At 43.9% G+C, this 23,368-nt stretch overlaps 1 protein-coding gene across 1 annotated transcript; it reads right to left on the reverse strand.

Annotated features, from left to right (window-relative positions):
• Positions 1 to 1,054: 1,054 nt before the first annotated feature.
• Positions 1,055 to 22,799, reverse strand: tdgf1 (teratocarcinoma-derived growth factor 1). Its single transcript, XM_070989483.1, has 7 exons — positions 22,650 to 22,799; positions 16,157 to 16,390; positions 10,137 to 10,191; positions 5,045 to 5,260; positions 3,527 to 3,641; positions 3,258 to 3,367; positions 1,055 to 1,158 (listed from the first exon to the last, which is right to left on the reverse strand). The coding sequence occupies exons 1-7, from the start codon at positions 22,797 to 22,799 to the stop codon at positions 1,055 to 1,057; spliced, it is 984 nt and encodes a 327-aa protein (XP_070845584.1).
• Between the last annotated feature and the right edge of the window lie 569 nt (positions 22,800 to 23,368).

Below are 23,368 nucleotides of genomic sequence, written 5' to 3' on the forward strand. Positions count from 1 at the left end.
ACAACACAAACAAAACTCATGCAACAGAGCAATTTCAGAAACATATAATCAATACATGTTTATAGTAAATGTCCAAAATGCCACATCAGCTCAGTTTGTGCAAACAAACAGAAGACACAAAGTCAAAAAACAAAGACTCTGTCTTCTTTTACAAAGAAAAAAAGACACATTAAGCTATAGATCCTGTCAGAAACAAGAATACTTTTCATAAAAATCTTATGTACAGCTACCATCATATACATTTTGTTCTTCGAGACATCACAGACACAGAGACAACCTTCCACTGGAAGAATAAGTTGAAAAAAACAGAACTTATATGAGATGAACTTCTTCTGAGGTCCTTGTTAAGTTGGTGACTGACTCATTTAAAGAAGATTGAGCATGAATGCATATGTAAAGCTGTGTCTGGGAGAACTAGATACACGTGATCACTGATCTAATCATTATTATAATTTGGATCTTTTGCCGTCCATGGTTCCTATTAAATCCACAATGTAATATTTTTTTTTCTTTTACAGGTCATTCAGTACTGAATCCTAAAATGTTCAAATCTATCAGTGGTCTACTTTAAAGATAGTTACACCTATTTCTAAAAATGTCTTGAAACAAGACAATGCACAAGATGAATTGTCATCCATGACGTAAGAAACTGATTGGTTAACTTAGAATCTACTGAATTCTCAAAGATGCTGTAAGTTGGTCCAGTGGTATGTCCATTCAGTCCACTCAAACCCCAGTCCCCCAAAAATCCCCATTTCACAAGCAGCAATGAAAGGTTCAGTTTACAGCAGAAGTCCCCATGAACCACAACAACAGTAGTCTACATAAAGCAAAACAGTCGAAATGTAGACTTTAAAATCCAGTAAACTGAAAGTAGCATGTCTTGAGTCATGAAGGTTCAACTCCTGATAGCCAGTTTTGAAACAATATTGTACTTCTCCACAGACTGTCCCATTTGGACAAATTAAAATACAGGAGAATCTTGCATAGTCCCCAGCTCAGTGTTTGACTTAAATCCTGTTGGTGTGTCCAGCATCCATGTTCCACAAAATCTTCAAAAGAGAAGCAGAGGAAGAAATACCATCGGATACAGGAAACAGCTGCTCCAAACTGACCTGCCAGCTGATGAACGAAACCAACGCACCCCCTCAGACTCATCTGGGAAGTGGAGAAAGACAGAAAACTAATGAAGAACTGGTCTCATCATTCAGTGCGCATGCACTAGACAAACACCCACCCTCAAATTTCACCTATTTCAAATTTCAGTTTTTTATTTTGTACTCTGTAGATAAACATGATGTGCACAGTATTCAAGTGTTTAAGGTTACTTGACCATACTCTTTACTGCATCAGCTGATACTTTCCTTATGCTGTACCTTATCTTAACTTGCACTTCTTTAGTCACTGCATTTCACAAGAAAACTTTGAGAAACACTGTATAATATGCAGGCAAGGGCACACATTTGACTTGGTGAAAATGTCAACATGCTTTAGTGCTCTCAAAGCAATATGCTTTACCAGTAAAAGTATTACTGCTTGCCACAGTAAGCATATCAACACTTCCATCAAGCCCTCTCCTGTCTCATCTGGAGAAAACTGAAAAAGTAACTAATTTTTCTAAAACATTTCAACTTGACCAGAACCAGTATGTAAGATTTAGCAGGCTCTACTGGCACACTAAGGAGAAATGGAGTCTAATTATGTTTTCATCAAATCACCCGTGGACCATAGACTGAAACGATGAGAAACAGATGCACTTTTATATTCAGACAACTTAACATGAGGATTCTGACGCCATCGTGGGATATTTGTGTAGAGGTTGACGGTTGTGGCAGTCTTTCGCATTTCAGAATAAAAGCCTTGACCTATAAATGTGGAGGAAGGGCTTGTGGGCATTCAGAGATGCATTTACAGTCAGTGGTTAACTGTTAAGACAGCTTTTAAATGCTCTGACTGCCAGGCGTTGATGGCTCGTCTACACCTTTGCTGCTGATTCAAATGAAAAACACAACAGCTGGTGAAAGAACTGCATGAAAACTGCCAACTCGGATAGAGACACAGGAAGAACAGAGTCTGTGCATACATGCAAATGAATGATAATGGCTGCTTTGGAAAATGATAAATGGGTGCAGAAAACAGCAGCAGAAAACGTACAGGTGCAACTTCATAATGTCAGATGTGTATTCTTCTTCTTATTATGTGTGCATATCTTACCATAGACCATGGAACCGGGGGGGCAGAGGGGCCACAGCCCTGGTAACTTTTGTACTCTGACAAACTATTTTATATGAATAAAAGCAAAAGTTGTATCTGTGTTTTTATGAGCCAAGTCACCACACTCACTCACCTTCACCAACTGCTGCCGATAAAACACTCTCACTGACTGCTGCATTTTGATTGGAAATTAGTGTGCCTATCAAGTGCATTGTTTATCAGTACGTCATGTGTGAGCGTCGCGAGCTAACAGCGCGCACTTGCCAAACCGCTGGCTGCATAATGAAAATACAGAAGTCAATATCAGAATTTTTTACAAGTAAACAGACAAAACAAAATGAGCAAACTACTCCAGCGTCCACTGTGGCCTCATCAACAGACCTGGAGCATCCATCTCCATCTTTTACTAACCGTAGTCCACCATGGACTCATGCGACCTGCCAAGCCGTGGCTAGTTGCTCTCCTCCCGCTTCAAGTCAAGCCACCGTAAGCCAATGCGCAAGTGAGTGCTGCAGGGATCTCACAAAGCCTTATCAACCACACGACCCTGCTGTGCTGATGAAAACCAAAAAGGTACAGGGGACTGGGTCTTCACAACGAGCAAGATCAGTTCAATATCAGTTCAGATTTTAAGTGGCTGACATTGTGTGAGAAGGTTTAATGACTTGACGTGCAGCCACATACACTGGGATGTTTTGGCACAAGTGGACATGACTGCTGTTGCAAAGGAATTCATCCAGCAAAATGAGCGATGCAGACTGGTCTTTGGGAAGTTCAAGGACCACTAATGTAAGTCATTTTTTTACATAACTACATGTCATTTTCTGTGATATGGCTGGAGTAGGCATTGACCTGCTTGTTTTGTTGTTGTAAGTACTGTAGATGTGACTGTGTGGCGTCGGAATAATAAAAGTTCTCCACAATGTTATTTAATACATCAGTAATATTGTCTGCTGCCATGCATATGAAACAGACAATATTCCGCGTGACTTGAAATTATGGCCCCCCTTGTTCAGATGTGTTCCACAGTCCATGTATCTTACCACAGTCTTTGTGGAAAATGTGGGGGAAGCAATGCAGGATGCCATAACCACAGCGGCAGTAGGAGCATCCTTTCTGAACCCACTCCCCATGAGGAATTGAACCACAACTCCTACAGGCAGATAGAGGAAACACAAATTATAAACTAAGAGAAGAATAACTGCTAGAAGGAAGAGATTCATTTAATAATAGATGTGCAGCTAAGACTTGTGTCAGCATTGTTAAAAAGTATAAATGCAGAGCAGTAGAGTGTTGTTTTCTTGTTGTTTACCTGATGCGTTGGTCATACTCACAGCTCCTTCCTGTGAAGAACGGAAGGCAGGCGCAAAAGCTGCCCAGGATACAAGTTCCCCCGTTCTTACAGCAGCTACGACTCTGCTCTGCGCCTACAAGAAAAAAAACAAAAACAAAACAAAACCCACACATCAGAATTGCAGTCAGAATTACATATAACAAATTAAATTCATTTCCTTCAAAAAGACCACAGAACTGTAGTTAGAAAAAAAACCCTCTAACATTAAACATCTTTTTAAAGAATTTTCTGTGAGACTATTTACTAGAATTAAAGCTGTTGCTTCACTCCAGAATGCAGTGTACAACTTGCTGGACATTTCAACCACTTTGCCTTTTGCCTCCAACTCAAATGGAGGCTTCTTTATTTCAGAAATGAAGTTCCAACAATAGAATACAGTCAACCATTAACAGTGACATCAAAGGTCACAGGGGGTTGGGTGTAAGGGGTGTGAGGGCCCATCGGCTCCAAAACAACTTGCTGGAGAAAAAATTAGATATTGCTAGATCTATATGGGGATTTCTTTGTTAATGAAAAGCTCTTAAGTTTTGGGACCCTGTGAGTCCAGTTGTAGTCCACTGCAGGGCCCCCATATCCCAGGTTGAGCCTCTCTCTGCCTTATCTGTGTCTATGAGATAAACCAGTCTCTATCTTGCAGTGCATTCCTGTCGTCCTCTGCTTCCCATCAGTAGACAAGCACTGATAGTCAGAGCAAACATGTAAAAATAACAGAAAAAAAATTAACTGCTGGTCACTTGGAAAATCCAGACTCTTCTCAGCCGATCAGTGAGTTTTTTGGCTTACGGGGTACAAAACGTTTGCAGCACAAACAAATGACAATTTACAAAGAATTTCAATAAAATTAAACAACATTTAGTGATTACAATATATAATAAAGTGTGTTTTTACACACTAATCTTTATTGTTTTGCTGTGTCGATTGGGACATGAGCAGCCTACTTTTCCTGTGTTTTGGATTTTATTCTCTAATTATGTTATCTGAATAACTTGTTGCAACATGGTGCAGTCTTCTGGGAAATATCAAATGTACACTTGTGTATATATCCTTCTCTTCCAGTACATTATTCTTTCTTTTTCTGCAACCAGAAATTTTATTTTCTGCTGTAATATATACCGTGATCTACTCTGCCAAGAATAAATTCTATGGGGAAAATGTATTCATATTTCTGCTTTGACTTATTTGAATATTCTATTTTATTTGTTGTATAATCTCTTTTTCTGGACCTAAAACTTGACAAAAATGAGGTTCCACCTTTCAGAAAACAAACATAACATGACCTCATAACACTTTGAAACATGTTGATTATTGTTGGGAATATTCTTTACAGACTTAAGCATGCTTTAGAGCTCAGTTACAGAAAAAAATTTTTTTTTGCTGAACCCAAACTGCCTGTCTGTCTGTTCTAGGCAAAGTGATAAATTCTTTTCTTCGTTTTTTTGTTGTTCATCCCCATCTGTGCATACAGTGCTAACTTACTGCCTGTAAGGCCAACGAAGGGCAGAACAATGCTGGCATCACGGTGTTTATGGTCACCACTGTTTGATGAGCTCACTTGGGTATAATGACCCAGGAACTCCTGCGAGGGCTGCAGGGATTTCACCACCAAGGAAGAAGGAGATGATAAAAAGGGTGAAGAAGAGGATGATGAGGAGGAGGAGGTCTGGCCTCTGCTGCACCCATCTCCCTCACAGTCTGAAAAATAAGAGGCAACAAAGGTGGAGGTTATCCAAATTGTATGATCATCAAAATCCACTCTCCTGACTGCCTCTCTTCTTCTCCCTACCTTTGTTCCCAGTCACGCTTCCCCCCTCTTTCTGTCTTTTACTTTCTCTTGTTTACTCTCTGTTTCCCAGCTAACCACATCAATTGGTCTATCAAAGTTACATTATTGTTGTGAGGTAAGGCAACGCAAATAAATTGCCATGCAAAATGCAATGCCAGTGTCCAGTTGATGGCTGCTGTCCTGGGTCACACAACAAAACTTCAACAAAAGTTTGAAATTACTCATTTCCACATTGTGGAAAGTAAGTAATAAAGTAAAGTAAGTAATGAATTCATGGAAACTAATGGCTGCCTGGAGTGAGGTGAAATATATGACAAAAATTGTATCTGACCTGTCACTAGTTTATCAAGTTCAAATCGAAGCCAAAAATGACCCAAGTTCTTGCAAATTCCAAAGAAGTTGTAAAGTGAAAGGTGTGCCCTGATTTTTTAGGATTGAGTTGTTTAATGTTGTTCGATTCTGAAGCTCTGCTAAAGACACATTGTTCCTGTCTCAGCAGAATTCACGGTCCCAATTAGAACAAAGAAACAGATGCATCGAATGCATCATCGTGTTCCTCATACATCAAAAATTAAATAGCGAGCACATAAGCGCGTATGTTTACTGTGGAACACAGACCTGAAGCAGGCAGAGAATCAGTAGTGTGGAGGATGACTGCACAGACCACGATCCTGAAAACATCCGAACAAAACAAACATCAGTAATTAGAAGACATACGAACATTAGTTCGTAAAGTAGACAACAGCGTCCGAATGAAGTCTCATTTCTTGGCATCTCAGCTTCATTTCATTTCCATTTCATTTTTTACAGACTCACCTGAGCAGTGGCGTCCAACTCATTTTACCAGACAAAACAAAACAAAACAAAACAAAACAAAACAAACAAACAAAACAACAACTGTGGATTTTTTTTTCACCGTCTCAACTCCGTAAAAAAAGTAAAACCAATTCAAAATAATTGCCAGATCAACAGAATTCTCCCCTGGACAAACACAACAACATATATCTATATCTATATCTATATCTATGTTTAAAACAATAATAACGTAGAATCGTTAGTATCTGCAGGTTTCCAAAGGTCAGAAAAATATAAATGTGTCCATGAATAAAGTTACTGAGTTCACTTGGCTGCTCACGCCACCGCCGATACTGAACAAAAAGCGAAAACGTAAAAACCGTTTCAAAGTTTAAAAAGAAAAGAAAAGAAACCACATATAAAAATAAGAAAACTAAACGATCCAACTAAACGATCCAGAGATATGACGTCTTGATCCATTCGGCAGTGAATATCCTCAATGAGCGCAGCTGTTAGTCCAAAACCTCTTTTCAAATCTCCAGGTGACTCTCGTACAGGGGGAGGGGTTCCGTAAGACCCGCCCTCTCTGGTCTCACTTTCTGACCGACTGTTGGAATCAGCAATAATGGAAACTGTCCTAAAACATTACGTTTCAGCAAAAACAGGAAATTCAACTTCTCCTTAGAAAAGAAAACAGTGACAATTTTTCCGAAATTATCTCTGCATATATTTTGAGAGAATTTTCTCAACCATAAAGAAATATGTAATCCTTAGACGTTTTGTAATTTAAATAGCTGTATTTGGCAATAGTTTATGCTGGACAGTCACTATATATTTGTAGAACTCACTACTACACTACAGTTCACTGTGACATTATTGTCAGAGAGAAGTCTAAACCATTCAAGACAAAGCCAGAAAATGTAGTGATATTTATAAAATTAAGAAAATAGGAATAACAATAGACAGAATTTACATGTGTGTTGATGTTGGCTAGTGCAATTTTTTTAGAAGAAAAATGAAGCAATTGATAATAAAAGCTCTGTTGTCTTTTGCTTAGTTGAGAAACATTGATCTATGAGTACTTTTGGACTTTACTTCAAATTTTACTTTTGGTTAAATTTGGAAAACCTGTCTTATCTCCTCTTCCTCTTCCTCACCTTCCACTCCTTTCTCTGTCTCTCTCACTGACACTCCTCTTCTTGGGTACATATGTATAGTAACCTCACTCGACCATCCAGTCCTTCCTTCATATGTTAATGACCATGCTGCTAAAAGGAAATTAACTTTTAAGGAACATGCCCCTCCTTCTCCACTGCAGACAACAAGAAGCTTTATTTTTCTATCATTTCTTTTTACATGACACGTATACATGTCATCCTTTATTACGTATCTTTCAACAGTACACAGTATAATCAGGATGCACATAATCAAGTTCTCGGGTGAATAGCATTCAATGGTGTTTGGTATTCACTCCATACATAGCGCAGTCTTAAAAACAGCCTTTGTACTTCTCTCCTTCACTGTGATCTCAGCTTCCTGCATGGTAGATGATGAAGATGCACCTCCCAGTCACAAGATGAGCTTCTAAATCCATCCAAAAGTCAACAGCTGGCTTTAGGTCAAATGTTTCTGTGGCAATCTTTGATAGGTGAATGTGCATCAGGGCTGAGAGACAAGTATGACGCAGTGCAATCAACAAATTTAACCACTTTATTAATGTTACAGTAACTGTCTGGATCGCTTGTATACTATTTTGACAAAGTTATACACAGAGGTAGCTGCCAAGCAGTTTCTTGCTTGCTTTAACTGCATCAACTCTCACATTTGAGCCTTTGTTGTGTTTCAAGGTGGTTTTTGTGATGTCCCTTCGATTTCATCAAAGAGCAGTCCCGAAAGTTCAGCTGACTGCAACTTCCCTTTTAATCTCCCCACTGATACTTTGTGCAGTGGTCTGCATTATCCATTTCCCCTGTTCACAGGAATATACACCTCATTCTTCTGCTAGGGTTTGGTGTGACATTCCTTTGTAGTTAGGGGAACAACAAAGAAACCACATTATGTTGTGCAGTTGGCTGTTGTTTTTTGAATCTCTCACAGACATTGGGTCAAATGTGTTGACAAGAAATGTGTGTCAATAAGAAATGTTTATTCAATAAATCAATGAAGGATTCAGTAATTTTTTATTCTTGTGGCATACTAAGGGATCTGAATCTGTGATCGGGATTTATGTTTGGAAATAAAATGATAATGCTTTATTCTATGAGACAAAGTTATTTGGCTTTCTGTCACTCTCCTTCAAGGTATAACATTAGATTTGAGTTAAACATGGCCTAATCTCTGGGGAATTATTAAACAAAAAGAGTTTGTGGTGTATGTTAACTTATCTCGAGCTGAATGAGTAACAAGTTCATCAGTGTGTTATGGACAGATGAATGAGGAATACTTCACTCTCATTTCTTTTTTTATCTTTACCTCCTTTATTAGTTTATCCTTATACTTAAACTTTGGCTTTTGGAGTAAAAGTAGAATCAAACCCATCCCCACTTCCATCCAGCTCTGGTTAATCTGTCACTGCTTTGACGATAGACAATTAGAGGTGGAAATGGGTATTTTGCAATCTTTGCAGCATCACAATGCAGGCTGATGTCATGCTAATTAACAGCAGGAGATTCAGCAGCGGGAGGGAAAACCTGATCTGCACACAACAGAAGGTCAGCAGGAGAAAGCTCTCTGCCTGCTACATGACACAAAATTAATTTTGAACATTAGCATGATTAAGTTTTCATTCTAGTAATTAATGATTATGTCATATGCAAGCACCTCAAATTCCCACCAATAAAGTGTCTGGACCTGGATGGCAAGTCACGTGTTCACAGAATCCTGATGCAGGAGTGGCCTCCTTCTCTGTGTGCTCTGAAAGGGGTGAGTGACCTGGAATAGTGACTTATTGGCCTATGGTGGTGCATCAGGCAGAAAAAAAATCTAAAAAAAACCCCAAAATTTTCTGCCACTCCAAAATGAGCCCTGGTCTCAGCCTGGACACGATTATTTGGCTCTACCTCCTCAGACATTGTAGGAAACATGTAAAATTCCCTTGCACTTTTCAAGCAGGGTTCAAAAAACAAGGTTATTTGAGTGGGTCTGATCCCCCCTAATTCAGTATTTCTCAATTCCAGTCCTCAGGCCCCACTGCCCTGCATGTTTTAGATGTTTCCTGCTCCAACACACCTGATTCAAATGAGTGGCTCGTTATCAGGCCACTGCAGAGCTTGATGACGAGCTGATCATTTGAATCAAGTGTGGTTGTTTAACATGGGAGTGAAAGGACATGTCCTGGTCAAAGATGACTCCCAGATTCTTTACAGTGGTGCTGGAGGCCAGCGCAATGCCATCCATAACTGCTATGTCATCAGAAAGTGACTTTCTAAGATGTTTAGGGCCTACAGCTCTGTTGATTGCTGGGCCTGTACATGGTCAATGGCTGGCTTCGAGGGGACTCTTATCAGAATTACACCTACAGATCCTTAATCACAATTGGGGGCGCTGCTCTGTGGCGACCAGCAGCTGGTGTTGCTCGTGTATTAGTCTATATCCTCTACTTTTTACGTTTATTATGAACTTTGTTTGGAGTCACCGGCATTCCCAAACAATAAAGTACACACGTGAGTTCCTCCTGGGATTACAATGGAATCGGCAGGCTGTGGATGATTCCTTCCACGCTTTGTTGGATTATAATCTAACACAGGATATATGTACTGGAGCTGGTTCTATCTTTGGAAGGACGCGTTATGTCAGGAAACAAGGGAAGAAAGGCGGCGTGCGTCAACGCATCAAGAAGCTACAGCTGAAGAATCACATCCCTCTGCCATCAATTATCCTCGCAAATGTTCAGTCCTTGAGGAACAAAGTTGACGAGCTACAGGGAAATGTCACCCATCTCCGGGACTACAGGGATGCCTGTCTTATGGCGTTTACTGAAACTTGGCTCACCGATGTGGATTTGGACTCGAACTTGAACATCAGTGGCTTCGGGGCTCCTCTCCGGCTGGATTGGGACATTGAGGTGACAAAGAAATCACTTGGAGGTGGGGTATGCCTGTACTTCAACCGCAGATGGTGCAGAAATATCACTGTCCGCGAGCAGCTGTGCCTGCCCGACATAGAGCTACTGTCCGTGTCAGTAAAGCCATTTTATTTTCCGAGGGAGTTCCCCCGAATATTCATTACTGTGGTTTACATCCACCCCAAAGCTGACGCTAGATCTGCTGCTGACACAATTTCTAATGTTATACACAAACTGCAATCCATCTGCCCTGATGCTCCTGACATTATTTTAGGTGATTTTAACCACTGCAATCTTAAGAAATCCTTGAACAGTTTCTATTAGTATGTCACGTGCCCAACACGTCATAACAAAATTCTTGATCTATGTTATGGCTCTATTAAAGGGGCGTATACATCTAAGGCGGGACCTGCTCTTGGTTCCTCTGATCACATTTCTGTGCATCTTCTGCCTGTTTATAAACCTGTTCTGAGAAGGGAAAAAACTGTCAAAAAACAGGTCAAAGTTTGGACTGAGGACAGTACATCTTGCCCTTCAGGGGTGCTTTGACTGTACTGATTGGTCAGTGTTTCAGGAGGGCACCTCTGATATTGATGAACTCACAGACGTTGTGTGTAGTTATATTTCCTTCTGCAAAGACTCTGTAATTCCTACCAAAGAGGTGAAGATCTTTCCCAACAACAAACAATGGATTTCTAAAGACATTAAGGATCTGATACTGAGAAAGAGAAATGCTTTTAACAGAGGGGATGTAAATACTGAGAGGGAATTAAAGAAGGAGGTGAGGGCTGAAATAAAAAAGGCTAAACTGAGGTATAAGGATAAGATTGAGGCAGAGCTTAGCAGTAACAACTTAAAGACAGCCTGGAATGGTATGAAAGCGATGATAGGATCACAGGATAAGGGCAGTAAGGGGGTCACTCTGAGTGGTTTTAATTCAGAGAAACACCTGGCTGACAAATTTAATATTTTCTATTTAAGATTTAATCATCATGATTTTACTACAGAGATGAATAAGATACGAGAGAAGACCACCTCTTCTCCATCTCTTGTTATTGATGTTAAAAGTGTCGCCAGTACCTTCAAACATACTAAGGATAAGAGCCCAGGACCTGATCAAATCTGTGGCAAGGTGTTAAAAACCTGTGTAGATCAGCTCTGTAGCATTATTCAGTATATTTTCACACAGTCCTTAAAGCTGCAGAAGGTCCCCATGCTTTGGAAACAGTCCATCATTGTTCCAGTATCAAAGAGTAACACACCTAAAGAGTCTAACGATTTCAGGCCAGTAGCATTGACTTCTTCAGTTATGAAGTCCTTTGAAAAGCTTATCAGGAATGAAGTCTTAAAACAGGTGGAGGACCAATTTGATCCTTTTCAGTTTGCATACAGGCCTGGTAGAGGTGTGGAGGACGCTGTGGTCACCCTGTTAAACTTTCTGCATCGGCATCTGGAGGGCCCCATGACTCATGCCAGACTCTTATTTATTAACTTCTCCTCAGCGTTTAACACCATCCAGCCATTCCTCCTCCCAGAGAGGCTCATCTGCCATTTTAAACTTGATCTTAACCTGGTTGGTTGGATAATGGATTTTTTAACTGATAGGCCACAGTGTGTGAGAGTCAACAATGTTTTCTCTGACTGGCTCTACTCCTCCACTGGTTCACCCCAGGGTTGCTGTCTCTCCCCTCTTCTTTACATCATGTACACCAATGAGTGCAGAAGCAACTATAGGAACAGACACATCTTAAAGTTTGCTGATGACTCTGTTATTGTTAGCCTTCTTGAAAGGGAGAAACAGGATCATGGGCCAGTTTTGGATGATTTTGTGGCTTGGTGTGATGAGTCCTTCCTCCATCTAAATTTGTCTAAAACTAAAAACATGGCAATCGATTTTAGGAAGTCGCGACCATGCCCTCTTCCTACTGTTGTGAAAGGTGTTGATATTGATGTAGTTGAGACATATAAATATCTGGGTGTTGTTCTAGACAACAAATTGACCTTTCAATCACATGCTGATTTTACCTCAAAAAAAGTTCAACAGAGACTTTATTTCTTGAGGAAAATGAACTCCTTTAATATTTCCACTGAGATGATGACGCTCTTTTACAGGAGCTTCATTGAATCAGTTCTAACCTTCTGTATTATTGCTTGGTTTAGAAACCTTAATCTGTCTTGTAGAAATCGACTTCAATGTCTTGTGAAAAGTGCCAGTAAAATTTCAGGGAGGAGTCAGAATACGCTTTTGGCCATTTACAATAGGCAGGTCCTTAGTAGGGCTAATGCTGTACTGGCCTGTCAGGACCACCCACTTAAAGGGGAGTTTGAGCTGCTGCCCTCAGGTCGGCGTTTCAGGGCACCTGCTCGAAGGACCAAAAGATTTCAGTCCTCTTTCCTTCCAAGTGCTATAGATATGCTCAATAGCAACTAGTACCTTGTTTGTAGTCTTGCACTATCATGGCACTTTTGCACATCTGCACTTAGGCATTCTTGCATTTTTTATATATATATATTTTTTTATATTTTATATATGATAGACATGAAATTTCCATTCCCTTGAACCAGTATGTTGTTTTTATCTCATGGTTGGTATTATTGTTGTTGTTGGGGGTGATGTGCCCCCCTGCCCCATCCTGTCTTCTTGTTTTTCATGTGAATTCTTGCTGCAAAACAAATTTCCCTGAGGGGACAATAAAAAAGAACTGAACTGTACTGAACAGCTCATCTCTCGGTAACAGCACAATAGATTACTGACCTCAGTCTGATGTCTCTCAGAGAGTTCACAGTTAACCCTCTATCTCCCCTGTTGGACCACAGCAAAGCCATCCAATCTGGATGCATCAAAGCCAACAAAACAACACACTATCAAAAATGTTACAACTGGAAGGAAAGTAGTGTAGAAACTTACTGAAATGCTATTAGGGAACAACAAGTGAAATCACTTTTCCACAACTTTTTGGAAAAAAATTTCAATGCAACAGTGAAGGTGTAAAAATGGCAGTAGAAAGCCTAAATAACATATCTGAGCTTACATCCTCTTTATCAAACCTAAAACAAAAGCCAGAAAAATTAATGAAAATGGTTTGACAATAAATGTATAAACTTCAGAAAGAAATGAAAGAACCTATCAAACCAAAAACATACACTCAGACAACAGAGAACATGCATCTTTACTATGGTGAAACATTTAAACAGTATAAAGAAGAATCAGAGGGACAATCCCCTTTATTTGTCAGTTTAAATATACACTAAGGGAAAAAAGGATTAAGATGTTAAAGATCAATTACATGCTATAGAAGAATCCATGAACAGGACAAAATAAAGACACACCCTGACCCTAACAAGAAGGCACCTGGTGTTAAAATTAAATAAAATAAATAATAAAATTCATAGACCTTAATTTCAAATTGACTATAATAAAACTCCTTAACAGGCTGCACGGTGGAACAGCAGGTAGTGTGTGTGCCTCACAGCAAGAAGGTCGCAGGTTCGATTCCCGGGTCGGGCCTTTCTGTGTGAAGTTTGCATGTTCTTCCAGGCACTCCAGCTTCCTCCCACAGACCAAAAACATGCTCATTAGGTTGATTGGTGATGCTATTGCCCCTAGGTGTGAGTGTGAGTGTGAATGGTTGTGTGTATGTGCCCTGTGATCGGCTGGTGACCGGTTCAGGGTGTACCCCGCCTCTCGCCCGTTGACAGCCGAGATAGGCTCCGGCCCCCCCGCGACCCCGAAAGGGATAAGTGGCATAGCAAATGGATGGATGGAAAACTCTTTAACATTTTCCTTGACTCTATTTTTCCTCTTCAGCTCATCGAGAGTTTGCCTTTGGTTAAAGAAACTTGTTAAATAAAATTTCCTTTTTTGTTCCCTCTTTCTGTTTGCTGTCTGCATCATTGAGTCCAGTAATTTTGCCAAACTATAAGCATAACAGAGGGATTGCTGCACGCTCATTTTCACAAAAAAGTGGCTGCATGGCAACATCGCTGACACAGCACTTTGATTGATTTAATTCTGCACAAATTCTGAGATGTGGGCCTTGACTATAAATCAAACAAGACAAAATTATGTCCCAACAAAAGACCCAGCCTCCAACACCACAAATATAAATTCTTTTCAGACACAGATGCCCTGTGGTCATAATTACTCACATCCTAGTGTTAATACATTTGCATAAACATGCACAACACATGAATATCAATGAATGTCAGCAACTGCTCAATTCAAGGCAAGAAAGAAGTTTGTTAAATGGTGCAAAATAAACAAGGCAAAACAAGCACTCAACACATTTTATTCCATAATATCTCCAGGGAGAGGGCAAGTTTTTCCTTGAATAGGCAGTATTCAAAGAAACTCATTCAACCTTCTACAGGGAGAGAAAATGGCAGAAAGCAGGCCACGAAAGACATACAAGTGTTCAGAATAGCCAATACAGTCTTCCACTGCAACAGCTGGACGAAAAGACGACCTGAACACCTGGTTGTGAGCCCTAAATAAACTTCACTGGATGATCACTGCTCAAAACATCTCTAGAGACATGCAAGAATCACAATCACCTGCTGATCCATACAATGACAGCAAAACATTCACACTGAATACCACAAGCCTACAGTAACTACAATTTTTGGTGAGGGCATTCCACTCTCATGACATAGACCCAGAGGAGACCTGGGGTCTCATTTATAAAACTTGCTTACGCACAAAACGGGACATAAAAGTTGCGTACGCAACTTCCTACGCAAAGGTTGTGATTTATAAATATAAACTTAGCGCGAGAATGTGCGCACCGGTACACCAACTTTGATGCTTGCTTACGAACATTTTGGAGACAGGGGGAACTGGCGGTGCAGATGGTGAGGTGGTGAATTGAAGCCAGACTGATCTCATACATTTAATGTCATCACATATCAGACTTATAGACCCGCGTAATCATAAACACCCAAGTCTGCAGTGTTATACATGTGTTCCTTTAGTGAGCTGTTAGGCCTATTACTGTATGCACAATGTTCATATATCATACTTCCATCTTCAAATGATACAGAACAGTGGATGGCACTGATTGATTAGTAGTAATTGTGACAAGGTGTGTAACAATCATTCAATTTGCTGAGTAAGCATATAAATAGTGCGATGACACTTGTGCGTGATGCTGCACAATTGATGCGCTGGCACTGCTGGAAGATCACGCAAATGGTAGGATCAGGATGGAGAGAAGTTTTAGGGACCACGGAGATTTCCTGGCCCGTGATGATGACTGGCTAATAAGCCGATTTAGATTCCCTAGAGCGGTGCTCTTGGATCTATGTGCTGAACTGGGCCCAGTGTTAGATAGACCCACCCGCCGGAACCGCGCCATCCCGGTGCATATCCAGGTGCTGACCACTCTGGGATTCCTGGCGACTGGCTCCTTTCAGCGGGAATTAGCCGACAGGTAAGTGTTTGATATGATTAATATTATATAATGTTACATTGTCTGTCTAAAGCCCCTTTTGGGTATGATATAATTCAGTTAAATTATGTCCTTAGGTCTGGGATATCGCAGCCATCCCTCAGCGCCATAATGCCAGCCGTTTTGGATGGCATTATAAAAATGACCAGTCGATACATCTGGTTTCCTTACACTGTGGGTGAACAGGCCGACATTAAAAGGCAATTTGCAGCATTGTCCAGTTTCCCAAATGTAATCGGCGCAATTGACTGTACTCACATTGCTATAAGGGCTCCGAGTGAAAATGAATTTGCTTATGTGAACCGGAAAAATCTCCTCCTTGAACTGCCACCTTATCATGGTGGAGGAGTTTGAGTACCCGAATGATCCTAGAGGCTATGTTGTCCGGGGTTTAATGCCCCTGGTAGGGTCTCCCAAGGCAAACAGGTTCTAGGTGACGGGTCAGACTAAGAGCAGTTCAAAAAGCCCCTTATGAAAGAAATCAAATCAAGGAAGCGTACATCGCCCGGATTGGCGTCACCGGGGCCCCGCCCTGGAGCCGGGCCTGGGGTTTTGGCTCGCAGGCGAGCGCCTGGTGGCCAGGTCTTTGCCCACGGGACCCGGCCGGGCACAGCCCGAAGGAGCGACGTGGACCCGCCTTCCCGTAGGCCCACCAAAGGGGCTGGTGCTATGTGATATGGGTGGCAGTCGTGGGCAGGGGCCCCAATGACCCAAACCCTGGACAACGACTCTGGCTATGGGGACATGGAATGTCACCTCACTGTGGGGGAAAAAGCCTGAGCTAGTGCGGGAGGTTGAGCGGTACCGGCTAGAGATAGTCGGGCTCACCTCCATGCACAGTCTGGGCTCTGGAACCCAACTCCTTGAGAGAGGCTGGACTCTCTTCTACTCTGGAGTTGCCCACGGTGAGAGGCGGCGAGCTGGTGTGGACTTGCTTATAGCCCCCCAGCTCAGCCGCCATGTGTTGGAGTTCTCCCCGCTGAGCGAGAGGGTCGCTTCCCTGCTCCTTCGGGTTGGGGATAGGTCTCTCACTGTTGTTTCGGCCTACGGGCCGAACAGTAGCGTAGAGTACCCGGCCTTCTTGGAGTCCCTGGGAGGGGTACTGGAAAGTGCTCCAACCGGTGACTCCATTGTTCTGCTGGGGGACTTCAATGCTCACGTGGTCAGCGACAGTGACACCTGGAGGGGTGTGATTGGGAGGAACGGCCTCCCCGATCTGAACCCGAGTGGTGTTCTGTTATTGGATTTCTGTGCTAGTCACAGTTTGTCCATAACGAACACCATGTTCAAGCATAAGGGTGTCCATCAGTGCACGTGGCACCAGGACACCCTAGGCCGGAGGTCAATGATCGACTTTGTAGTCGTATCATCTGACCTTCGGCGGTATGTCTTGGACACTCGGGTAAAGAGAGGGGCTGAGCTGTCAACTGATCACCACCTGGTGGCGAGTTGGATTTGCTGGCAGGGGAAAAAGCGGGACAGACTTGGCAGACCCAAACGTACTGTGAGGGTCTGTTGGGAACGTCTGGTGGAACCCGCTGTCAGGGAAGTTTTCAACTCCCACCTCCGGGAGAGCTTCAACCAGATCCCGAGGGAGGTTGGAGACATTGAGTCCAAATGGACAATGTTCTCCACTTCCATTGTTGATGCAGCCGTCCGTAGCTGTGGCCGTAAAGTCGGCGGTGCCTGTCGTGGCAGCAACCCCCGAACCCGTTGGTGGACACCGGAAGTAAGGGATGCTGTCAAGCTGAAGAAGGAGTCCTATCGGGCCTGGTTGGCTCATAGTACTCCTGGGGCAGCTGATGGGTACCGGCAGGCCAAGCGTGCGGCAGCTCGGGCAGTTGTAGAAGCAAAAACTCGGGTCTGGGAGGAGTTCGGGGAGGCCATGGAGGAGGACTACCGGTTGGCCTCGAGGAAATTCTGGCAAACCGTTCGGCGCCTCAGGAGGGGGAAGCAGCTTTCTGTCAACACTGTTTACGGTGGAGGTGGGGAGCTGTTGACCTCGACTGGGGATATTGTCGGGCGGTGGAAGGAATACTTCCAGGATCTCCTCAATCCCTCTGTCATGTCTTCCGTAGAGGAAGCAGAGCCTGGGGACTTGGAGGTCGATTCATTCATCACCGGGGCTGAAGTCACTGAAGCAGTTCGCAAGCTCCTCGGTGGCAAAGCGCCAGGGGTGGATGAGATCCGCCCTGAGTACCTCAAGTCTCTGGATGTTGTAGGACTGTCTTGGTTGACACGCCTCTGCAGCATCGCGTGGCAGACGGGGACAGTGCCTCTGGACTGGCAGACTGGGGTGGTGGTCCCTCTTTTTAAAAAGGGGGACCGGAGGGTGTGTTCCAACTATCGGGGGATCACACTCCTCAGCCTCCCTGGGAAAGTCTATTCCAGGGTACTGGAGAGGAGAATCCAGCCGATAGTCAAACCCCGGATTCAAGAGGAACAATGTGGTTTTCATCCTGGCCGTGGAACACTGGACCAGCTCTATACCCTCCACAGGGTACTTGAGGGTTCATGGGAGTTTGCCCAACCAGTCCACATGTGCTTCGTGGACTTGGAGAAGGCATTCGACCATGTCCCTCGCGTCATTCTGTGGGAGGTGCTCTGGGAGCATGGGGTTGGAGGCCCTCTGTTGAGGGCTGTACAGTCCCTGCACAACCGGAGCAGGAGCTTGGTCCGCATTGCCGGCAGTAAGTCGGACCTGTTCCCGGTGCATGTTGGACTCCGGCAGGGCTGCCCTTTGTCAGCGGTTCTGTTCATTATTTTTATGGACAGAATTTCTAGGCGCAGCCAGGGGCCGGAGGGGGTTCGGTTCGGGGGCCGCCAGATTTCGTCTCTGCTTTTCGCGGATGATGTTGTCTTGTTGGCTACCTCGAGCCAGGACCTTCAGCATGCGCTGGGGCGGTTTGCAGCTGAGTGTGAAGCAGCTGGGATGAGAGTCAGCACCACCAAGTCCGAGGCCATGGTTCTCGACCGGAAAAAGGTGGCTTGCTCCCTTCAGGTTGGGGGAGAGTTCCTGCCTCAAGTGGAGGAGTTTAAGTATCTTGGGATCCTGTTCACGAGTGAGGGAAGGATGGAACGTGAGATTGACAGGCGGATCGGTGCAGCGGCTGCAGTAATGCGGTCGCTGTACCGGTCTGTCGTGGTGAAGAAGGAGCTGAGCCGGAAGGCGAAGCTCTCGATTTACCAGTCAATCTACGTTCCAACCCTTACCTATGGTCATGAACTTTGGGTCATGACCGAAAGAACGAGGTCCCGGATGCAAGCGGCTGAAATGAGTTTCCTCCGCAGGGTGGCGGGGCGCTCCCTTAGGGATAGGGTGAGGAGCTCTGTCACCTGGGAGGAGCTCAGAGTAGAGTTGCTGCTCCTCCACATCGAGAGGAGTCAGCTGAGGTGGCTCGGGCATCTCTATCGGATGCCCCCTGGACGCCTCCCTAGGGAGGTGTTCCAGGCATGTCTCACCGGGAGGAGTCCCCGGGGAAGACCCAGGACACGCTGGGGTGACTATGTCACTCGGCTGGCCTGGGAACGCCTCGGGATCCCCCCGGAAGAGCTGGAGGAAGTGTCCAGGGAGAGAGAGGGAAGTCTGGGTGTCCCTGCTCAGACTGCTCCCCCCGCAACCCGGCCCCGGATAAGCGGAAGACAATGGATGGATTTTCTACTACGGACATGTTTTGTTTTGTTTTTTTGAAAACATTAACTAACATTGACTGTGGTGCCAAAGTGTGTTGCTGAATTAGCAAACTTACATTTAGGATTTAAAGTTAGGAGGTTAACAACTTCCAGTTAAGCTGCTATGTTTGTTGTTCTCATCTCTTCCTTGGGCACTTTGTCCAGTTGCCAAAGTGTTGCTGAATCTGATATCGTAAAGACTGCTGCAATCCTCCAGTTTGGCCTTGTGTAACGTTAGCCGCTTGGCCCGCTGAAGTGACTTCGGAGTTGCGAGGTCTGAAAAGTTCTCTCATCTCACTTTCCACCACACTACGAGTAACGATAGGTGCAGATGAGCCTGTTCTCAATGGATGAGGACAAAGATGTGACAGTCTCAGGGGAAGATAAAATATTTCTTATTACCCCAGTGGCCTGCTGCAGCACACCTGCCTCATCTCTCCTGTCCATGCTGATCTGACCTGAACATGACCGTGGTTTAACTTCTCAGCCAATCACAGCATGATAAAATGACCTGCCTTCCGTTTCCACTATACTCCTTCCTTTTCTACTATACTCTCTCCCTCACACATGCATACATTCTTCTCTTACATACATACATTTTCTTCTTACATATATTATTTATGATATTAAATATACATTGGTCGCATGTGCATGAGAGTAAAATGTATGCATGTATGTATGTGTAAGTAGAAATATATATATGAGACTGAAAATGTAAGAATGTGTGAGTGAAAATATATGAATATGAAAATAAAAATGTGTGGGTGTAAGAATGAAAATAAATTAATATGAGAGTAAAAATATATGTATGTGAAAGGAGAATGTATGTACGTGAGAGGGCCAGATTGAATAATGGATTGAACGGCCCCTCATAGGGATAAGAAAGTTATTTTTATATATCTAGAATTTTTACCGAGTATTCCCAGGCATGAATTTGAATAATACATTAAAGATAAAAGACAGGTGGTGCTCGGAAACATGTTGAACCATTTTGAGTTTCTTTACATGGACAACATCTGCATCTTCACACTTTGTCAAGGCTGAGAAATGCGAGTTTCATGCCCCTTCTATCTCCTTCCTGGAGTCCAGAACAGTATCCAGAGTGATCCAAGGTTTCTGTCATTACATCCTGCCCCGTTCCCAACTCCTGCAAGCAACTGCAGCAGTTCTTGGCGTTTGCAAACTCCTACAGACACTTCATCTGCAGCTACAGCTACATAGCTGCTCCCCTTACAGATTTTACGTCCTCCAAGGTGCCCTTCCAGTGGAACACAGCTGTGGATGAGGCCCTTCAGACTCTCAAGTCCCGGTTCACATCAGATCCCAGCCTCCAGCTGCCTGTTTCTGACCAACAGTTCGTTGTCAAAGTGGACACATCGACATAGGAGTGGAGGCCATCCTGTCCCAGTGCTCAGCCACTTACCTGAAGCTCCACCCCTGCACCTTCTTCTCATGATTACTGTCTCCTGCTGAAAGAAACTATGACATCAGAAACTGGGAACTGCTGGCTGTTGAGATGGCCCTGGAGGACTGGTACCACTGGCTGACATAAAAATGTCCTTCAGTGGGCCCACTCCTCCAAGTTAACGTCATCTGGGGATGCAGAGAACTCAAGATGTCCTCCATCAATGTTTCTAGTGGTCCATGCTCAACAAGGACATCAGGGGATTCATCAGTGCCTGTTCCGTCTGCAACCAGAATAAGTTGCAACAGCTCCTGTGGGCAAAATACACCCACAATACTCAGACCAGCTTTGCTACAGGCCTGTCACCATTCCAATGTGTCTATGGGTTCCAGCCTCCTCTCTTCCCAGCTCTGGAGAGGGAGGCTTCCTGCCACTCCATCCAAGCCTTCATCTGCTGCTGTCACCGCACCTGGTCCCATGCAAGAGCCTCACTCCTCCAATTTGCTGATCACTACTCTGCCGCTGCCAATCATCATTGCACCCAGGCTCCTGCTTACCAAATTGGTCAGATGGTGTGGCTTTGCACCCAGGACCTTCTTCTCCAGGTGGAATCCAAAAAGATGGCACCCAGGTTTATTTGTCCCTTTTCCATCCAGAGGGTTATCAGTCTGACAGCAGTGAGAATGAAACTTCCCCAGGCCATGAGGATTTGCCCCGCATTCTGTGTCTCGCAAGTGAAACCAGTTCATGAGAGTACACTGATGCATACAGATCCACCTCCTCCGCCCCCTCGACTCATCAATGGAGGTCCCACTTATTCCCACTGGGGTCTCATTTATAAAACATTGCGTGGAATCCTTACTAAAAGTGTGCGTATGCCCAAAAGCTGGAAATGGCATACGGCAAAAAATATTATACATATATAAATATTTATAAAACTGTATGCACTCACACCTGCACGCAATTTTCCCTTTATAAATCACACTCCACCTGGAAGATTGCGCAGGTGGATTCACCTCACATCCCGCCCCCGACAGACCCACATTTTACCATGAATGGTCAATGCAAAGTACCTCATGAATGTCTTTACATATAAATATGCCTGCTGATCAATGGCATTTTACGTACGATCATGGCAGAAAAAAGAAAAAGAAATTTTACAGAGGGTGAAATCAAGGTGATTGTGGGTGAGGTGGAGGCCAGAAAAGATATTTTGTTTGGTGGTCACAGTAGTGGCATTGTGAATAAAATAAAAAGAAATGAGTGGCAGCACGTCATCACCGCAGTGAACAGTTACAGTGCCACAGAGCGTTCTGTGGCAGAAATTAAAAAGAAGTGGTCGGATTTGAAGGTGGAGGCCAAGAAGAAAGTGGCATGGCACCGTCGAAGTGCATCTGCTACTGGTGGGGGCAAGGGCGTACCCGAGCCCACACCGCTGGACACCAAGATAGCCTCGATCCTTGGTACGGCCAGTGTGTATGGCATAGTGTCAGAGAAGGAAGGAGACACCGATTTGGCAGAGACCACAGAGGAGACTGGTAAAGTACAGTTTTATCTGTTTATTAAAGTAAATATTTTAAGACTTGTGAAAAGGTAGTTGACTTCTTTGTGTCCCCAGTCATTGTGCAGTTGGAAGCGGTGGGTGACGAGGAGGTTCCGGGCACGGCGTGTCCTGGCACCGTGGCTGAAGGCCTGGCTGTCCCCAGCACCGGTACGTCCCGACCGCATGGCGCACCTAGAAGTGGTCGGATCCTGACAGACGCTGTCCTTCAAACATAAAGGGACACCATCAGTGCCATTAATGAAGTCCGTGACGAGCTCCAGCAAATACGCACAGTGATGGGCAACATGTGTGAGGTCATGTCTGACATTGCCAGCTCCATTAAAGATCTTGTTAAAAAATGAAACATACTTGCCGTCTTATTTGAAACGCCGCATGACACCTTCACGGAGCCTTGCTCCCTGCTGAAATTCCTCATGTCGGGGAGGTGGTTGTGGATCCGGGTCCTCATGGTGTGGGGGAGGGAGGCCATGCGGGAGGGGAACAGCATTCCCCAGTGCCACATTGTGCAGAACTCCACAAGCCATTATTATTTTATACACCTTTGTAGGGTGATAAAGCAGTCTGCCCCGCGAGGCATCCAAACACCTCCACTGAGCTTTGAGGAGACTGATGGCTCTCTCCATGACGGAGCGCGCGTGAAAGTGTGCCATATTGAACCGCACCTCCTCTGCGCTCTGTGGGTTGGTGAAGGGGCTGAGGAGCCAGCGCTCTAGGGGGTAGCCACTGTCACCTGCAAGGTATAACAGAAGAGTAATTTTACATCAGGCTTTAATGGGTAGAATCTATACAATGGTGTTTATGTACTTACCCAGGAGCCAGCCATCACACGCAGCGACTGCCTGCAGCCTGCTCCCTACACTACTGTGCATCAGGATGAATGAGTTCATGTGTTGAACCAGGCCACCGTGCCACTACATTCGTCAAGATCATGTCCGAGGTACAAATAATTTGTACATTGAGTGAATGCGCATTTTTTCGGTTCACATAAGCAAATTCATTTTCACTCGGAGCCCTTATAGCAATGTGAGTACAGTCAATTCCCCCGATTACATTTGGGAAACCGGACATTGC

This window comes from Chaetodon trifascialis, chromosome 20 (genome assembly GCF_039877785.1).
Source record: "Chaetodon trifascialis isolate fChaTrf1 chromosome 20, fChaTrf1.hap1, whole genome shotgun sequence".
In the NCBI taxonomy this organism is placed as follows: Eukaryota; Metazoa; Chordata; class Actinopteri; order Chaetodontiformes; family Chaetodontidae; genus Chaetodon; species Chaetodon trifascialis.

Bases quoted from the DNA above. Each gene is read 5' to 3' on its own strand.
- tdgf1 (XM_070989483.1), bottom strand. From the start codon at position 22,799: ATGTGGCACTGGGGAATGCTGTTCCCCTCCCGCATGGCCTCCCTCCCC. The intron at 16,391-22,649 runs GCAAGTATGTTT...ATGTCCCCATAG, and splicing joins GCGGCGTTTCAAATAAGACG to CCAGAGTCGTTGTCCAGGGT. The intron at 1,159-3,257 runs GTAAGATACATG...TCCACTTCCCAG, and splicing joins CATTTTCCACAAAGACTGTG to ATGAGTCTGAGGGGGTGCGT.